The sequence below is a fragment of the Lactuca saligna genome, chromosome 1, assembly GCF_052625555.1.
Source record: "Lactuca saligna cultivar CGN05327 chromosome 1, ASM5262555v1, whole genome shotgun sequence".
In the NCBI taxonomy this organism is placed as follows: domain Eukaryota; kingdom Viridiplantae; phylum Streptophyta; class Magnoliopsida; order Asterales; family Asteraceae; genus Lactuca; species Lactuca saligna.
The window spans coordinates 167,381,442-167,388,446 of record NC_136417.1 but is presented as its reverse complement, the minus strand read 5'-3'; the positions used below and the strand labels follow the sequence as shown (position 1 = coordinate 167,388,446).

At 29.0% G+C, this 7,005-nt stretch overlaps 1 protein-coding gene across 1 annotated transcript; it reads left to right on the top strand.

The window, feature by feature from the left end:
- The first annotated feature begins 1,432 nt into the window (after positions 1–1,432).
- Positions 1,433–4,885, top strand: LOC145001400 (dormancy-associated protein 1-like). The gene is made up of 3 exons (XM_078960777.1): positions 1,433–1,557; positions 2,088–2,301; positions 4,611–4,885. Exons 1-3 carry the CDS (start codon positions 1,467–1,469, stop codon positions 4,645–4,647), a joined length of 342 nt encoding a protein of 113 aa, XP_078816903.1. The 5' UTR covers positions 1,433–1,466; the 3' UTR covers positions 4,648–4,885.
- Positions 4,886–7,005: the final 2,120 nt, after the last annotated feature.

Genomic DNA, 7,005 nt, shown 5'->3' with positions numbered 1-7,005 from the left:
TACAGGGTCGATTTGGAGCGGATTTGTTTGTCATGTCTCCTTCTCCCTCAACCACCGTCTTTTTTGAGTGGTGGTGGTTGTTCGTATATGTTTCCCACCATGTGCAAACCCACTGACAATCCAACCTTTGTTCATGATTGCACAACCCATGTACTTCTCTCTTACAAAAAACGATTCCGATATCATCTCTGTGATACACTACCATCACCCTAATCTCTAATCGGTAATGTGATTATTTTGGATTTGATGTTGGGCTTTTCAGGTTTTTTTTTTCATTTCAAATAAGGACTTTTGGGTTTTATGAAGGTTTTTTATATACAAGGTATTAATTTCTTTTCCTGGTTTGATACAGGTTGAAATCAAGGATTGAAATCAAGTCTTTTATTTGGGAATTGATGCAATTTCTTAGAAAAATGGTTTAGGTTTCTTTTTCCGGTTTGGATCATTATTTTTCGTGGTGTTAAGTGATGGTTGGATTCTGAATTTCATTCAAACTATTTTTATTTTCTAGGTTTGATTCAAGTTTGATTTTGGTTTGCTTAATTCCAAGTTTAAGGTTTCCTTTTGATTTAGTGTCGTTAGATTTTGGTATCGGTGATTATTGGCGATGTTGTTGGCCTGCGGTCGGAGTTTGTTTCAAGAGTGGTGATGTTGGACTGCAGATTAAAGGGAAATGATGGCAGATTAAAGGGGAAGGATGTTGGATGGTGGAGAGAGAGAGAGAGAGAGAGAGAGAGAGAGAGAGAGAGAGAGAGAGAGAGAGAGAGAGAGAGAGAGAGAGAGAGAGAGAGAGAGAGAGAGAGAGAGGGGTTTATTTTTATTTAATTTTTATTTTTTTAAATCAGAAAAACAAATAAAAAAAATCATATTAAAAGGGGCAAATCAGTCATTTTGAAAAATATCAAAACAAGCAACAAAATGAAAACTTTGGACCTCTGGTGCTAATCCAAACTTTTTTGAACCAAAGTGACAATTTTCAACATACCACAGGGACCATTCGTGCAGTTTTGTCTTGATATTAAATAAGATTTAAGATCAACATTACGTGTTTCCCATTACGGTTTATTATACGAAAGTTTGATCAAACTTCACTATAATTGGGAGATTATTGACATTTGAAAGAACTTACAACTCTTTTTGTAAATTGAATTAAACCTGATATAGAAAGTGGTAATTGACTAAAATCATACTTACCGTGTCTTTTTGACAAAATAGTTTAACTTTGAAAGTCATTGAATATAACCAAAACATATAAATCTACTTACCGTCCAAACAATATATGGAAAAAAATATCAAAGGTTGAAAATAGCATGTTTGGAACTTACTATACTTAGAAAATAATAGTTGATACGTCTTGAAAGGAGGAGACATTTTAGCACCCTCCCTCATTTTACCCCCCTCCTCATCTATTTATGTTGATGTGCACATACATCACTCACGGAATACATAGTTAAATCAAAAACACAATGTTTAATCAAATGTGGGATGAGGTTGTAGCTGGACCACAACCTAGCCATGGGCTTAGCAAACTCCGTAAAGTTTCCACCAATCCCCGAGGTGCCCCTTCATGCAACTTAATTCCATATTTTCAATATTATTTCTAACACTTATAGATTATGACACAATATTTGATAGCATCGATCATTGTATAATTAGAGCTGTAGAGCATTCATATCTTATATTGTGAAAAAAAAAAAAATTGTTATATATATATATATATATATATATATATATATATATATATATATATATATATATATATATATATATATATATATATATATATATATATATATATATATATATATATATATATATGACATGTAAATTATCTTACATGACAAGATAACTTTCTATTACAGTGTTGGTAAAAGTTTAAATAAACTGTTGTACAACATAATATAAAATATCGTACAAAACGTACATAATAAACATGGAAAATGGTGTTTTAAAACGTATCCTATATAAACTGATGTTCATAATATATTTAGAAGGAAAAAAAAAAAAAAAAAAAAAACAATGTTAGAATGATTATTATCGAACTTTAAGCTCTACCTTTTACAATATATTGTAACTTTGATATGCAGAAGAGGGAAGTGGCATTCAACCCCAATCTTCGTCAATGCCATCGAGCCCAACCACTCCAGGGACTCCAACTAATACATCACCCACAGCTGGGGGACGTAAAGAGAACGTTTGGAGGAGCGTTTTCAACCCTGGAAGTAATAGTGCTACCAGAGATATTGGATCTAATCGCTTTGACAAGCCTAGCAGTCCTGGATCTCCCACTGTTTATGATTGGTAAGATATTACTCACGTAATTTTACCTTACGTTAAGTTGTGGATATCTCATTGTTCTTTGTTCTTCTTAGATACATATTTTTAGGACAATAAAAGTTTTTTTTTCTATGAATTTATTCTGCTTATCAAGAGTTTTTCGTCCCATAAGCTTTTGAACCTAATCGGGTCCTTAATCTAGAACCAGTTCTACCTAAAAAAAGTTTTACATTTCTGTTTTTGTTTTATAACTTTCAACTGAAAATTATATTCTTCTTGATAAAAATATGTAACCACTTTTAATTTAAATTTATTCTGAGTTGGAATTCATTATAAATTTCATTTGTTGTAATTATCAATTATTTGCGGATTTATATATGTTTTCATCACTGTCAGTATCGTATTTAAATATTCAACTTAGTATAAATCTTTATACTATTAGTTGTTGCAAATTTTTTTACATTAAATTTCATTTTATTGTATTTGAGGAATTTACACTTTCAGATTACTGCAAATTTTGTTTCATTGTGATTTTTAAAAACTAGTTACATGATTTTTTTTAATTAATAATAAGCTAGCTTTGCACACCAATTAAACTTTGTAATGCAAAATGTTTTTTTAATATTTACTTACGATAGTTATGTAAAAATACGAGACATGTTTATAAATATAAATTTGCTTATTATCATTTAATACCTAGCTAGGTTTTAAAAATAATTAAGATTGTTATGTATCCTTCAAATCCATGAAATTTCTTTATCTACCTATCATTTTGATTTGACATATTATATTTTTTATTGTTTTTATTGTTTTGCTTTTCTTTTTTTTTTGTGTTTATTATTATTATTATTATTATTATTATTATTATTATTATTATTATTATTTCAAAATAATTAAGTTAATTTGATGTCTCTTTAAATTTAACTTTAATTTTGTATTTTTTTCGTTCGAACTATTACTGTGTTATTTTTTCGTCCGGACTACCTTTTTGTTAAAAAAGATTTACGAACAATTATATGTATGTTATCGCAACAAAATTATAACACCAACTAAAAAAATAACACATAGATAATATGAATGAAAAGACAACAACAAAATAACATGAATTTAATCCAATCAAACTTTTGTATAATAATAAACAAAATAAATATAATTTTAATGTTAATAATGATAATATATTTATTAAAAAATATTAAAACAAAACAAAAATAACAATCAAAAAAACATAAAAACCAAAAACAAATAATAATAATAATAATAATAATAATAATAATAATAATAATAATAATAATAATAATAAAATGACAAAAATGATGATAGAAATGGAAATTACGAGCGATACACAAAGAAAACCCGGATAATTATTGACGAATATAATTAATGTTCTGAAAAAAATTATTTTAGATTATCTTTGACTAATTAACCGATTTATTAAAATAAGTTAACTAAAAATAATAAAATAACATATCAAAATCCTATATATTTTGTCATCTCGTATTTAGATTATAAGCTTTTAAAATTACATCTTTTATCAACACATTTTGTAATTTAAAAATATACAGTTATTTATAAAATAAATTGTGAAACAATATTTGATAAATTTTAATACCATAATCATAATAATCATAATCATAATAGTTATATAACTTTAAACGTTCATGTTATCAAACATCTTATTATCTTAATTATTATGAGATAATAACGTTATTCACACACATTCGCATAATAAATATGCATCTCTCTCTCTCTCTTATATATATATATATATATATATATATATATATATATATATATATATATATATATATATATATATATATATATATATATAAGGGCAGCATATTCTTTCTTCTATTAATAATACCAATATCTAGTTTACGACTTATAAGTAATCAATATTAAAAGTATGTCGATGCTAAAATTAAGATATATGTTTGATTAATAAGCTTATAAGTCAAATTAGTTTTACAAAGTCAGATGATGAATTATTGTAAAAACGTTTTAGTCTTATATATTATTATTATTTTTTATTTTATTGTTAATTTACCACTTTTTACTAGACTTCTTTTTGTTATTTTAATTATCTCTATTATTTATCGTATTAATTATAAGTATAAAAATAATAAAAATAATAAAAAAATTTTAAAAAAAAAAGATAAATTTTGTGAAAAAGCTTTATTACAGTAGAGATTTTTTATTTATTAAGTTGCATTTACATGGCCTTAACCTATTCTTTTTATTATATATCCTGTAAAGACGCAATAATTTTTTTCCCATTTTACATAACTTTTAATAAGATGCTCAACAAAAATTCTTGCTTAATACTTACGCAGGATGTACAGTGGCGACTCAAGGAACAAATATCGTTAAGCGTGTAACGTCACCGGTGGGTTCATGTAAATAGCATCATTTCTGTTTCAAAGATCGCCAAGTGTTCTCGAGGGTTCAACCTGATCTTTGTTTTACTTTTTTTTTACTTAAATAAATGTTCTTTTTTCTGTTCTTTTTCGATGATGCTTTTAACGTTTTGCTGATGTTTTAATAAGTTGCGACAAAGCTTTAATGTATAACTTGCCGGACATGGTTAGATTTCGATGATGTTTTTTGACGTTTTGATCATGTTTTAATAAGCTGTGACAAAACTATAATGTGTAACTTGTAGCACATGGTTAGATCAATCTAACTCTACTAGAAAATAGTGGTATAACTGAGACGCCAAAAAATCCGACTGAAGATTGTTACCGATGGATCTCTAACAAACTACGAAAACCTAATTATGAGGATTTTTGGTATATTTTTCCGATAGTTTAGCGACAAAATAACGTTCACCAGTAATACTAAAGGTTTACCGACAACATTCAACAAATATAGAATCTGTAGGTAGAACTACAAACTTTTATAAAAAATATATATATATACCAACGAAAATTAGGAACGAATTATCTATGGAAATTAAATGAATTATTTTACTTGGTTATTGACTCCAACCCACTTAATTTATAAACCCAACAAATTTCTTTTATCCTAAGTGCCAAATAAAAATTTTGAAACCCATTTTACACCTTCATGATTACACACAACTATGCAATGCTACTATCGTCGATCATCACTTATCATTGTGCACTACTACCATCACGGCCTACACTAATCTCTCCTCACATTTTCTCCCCTCGATTTTGATGGAAAACGTAGGTTACAATCAATAATGTTGTAACACTTGGAAACCAGAAGGCTAATTAAGGAAAGATATTATGCAAATTGAACATCTACTCGTCGAGTCCAAGGAGGACAACTCGACAAGTATAAATAAGTTTTTGGGACGCAGGTTGAGAAACCTACTCGACGAGTTAGGGAGGACAAACTCGATGAGTTGGTCTGGGTTTGGGAACCCCTAGATTCAGGGTTTTGCACCTTATTTAAGCATCTTAACCCCCCGTATTTGTAATGTCCGTAGATCCGGGCTAGTCAATTTAGAAGCAATAGGGGTCGAAAACGACTTTTTGACAAAAGATTATTAATAATAAATAATCTCAACCAAGTTTTAGTATATGTTACAAGGTTTCCGTACATATAAAGAGCTTCGAAAACCGAGTTATAACGAAGAAGTTATGGCACGTCGAAGTTTTACGGCAAAACCGGCACGGCACCGAGAGACGTAAATAGTGAATTTATGATAGAGATTTTTTAGCCTTAGTAATCTAAATGAAAGTCGTAGAATACGTTAACCTGAGAGCGTCCATAAAAAGAACGCCCAAATCTGACTTCTTATGAGGAAGTTATGATTTTTCGAAGTTTCGGCTTAGCGGTGTACAGCCCGAAGTTTGAGTATTAGATCAAGCGGTTTTTAGCCGACACAACCTAAACAAGAATCGAAGATCTCGTTATTAGTAGCGTAACAATAAAAAGACAGACGAAAATGGACATCGTATAAAGAAGTTATGAGATTTTAACGGATCAATCATGTCCCGGGCTGTTAAAAATATAACTTTAAAAATAAAAATTAGCCGACGGAGTCTAAACGAAAGTTGTAGAGTACGTCTCCACCTACGCGTGGATATAAATAACATCAAAAACGGAGTTCGTATGAACGAGTTACAAATTATAATAGCATATTTACGTATTAAAATAAAGTATAAATCATATATACGTACACATATATATACATATGTATATATCATTAGAAAGGTATCGACGATGCGGTCATTATAAGACTAATGTTGAGTTCTTTCGACATTAGTTTAGTGCAAATATCGTTAAATCTATTTAAAATAGTATTATAAAGGGGTGTTTAGTTGTTTATATAACTATAAGGTCCTTAAGTAATTATGGAGGGTAGTTTTTGTAAATTCAATTACTATAAATAAGAGGCTTGGGCTCTCATATTTCTTGAACCATTCTCTTGATTCAAGAGACTTTCTCTCCTTATCCCCCGAGCATTTCGGTCCCTCGTGATTCGACTTCTCTTTCTGTAGTTTTAGTATAGTAAGGCGAGCGCTGAAGCACTGCACGAATCTTTCTTAGAAAGATTCAGCGACGAAGTTCTGCCCCTGCAGAGCCCGACTCCTAGCTAAAATCTCCTTGTATGTAAGTTATGCTTACCCTATTTAAAATATAGTTTATATTTAAAATTAGTATTGTTATTATAAATTTATAATAAATATTTGAGCTATTATTATGACTTATATAAGTGTCGTTATAATATCTTTTTAACTACTCGCGGTACGGGGA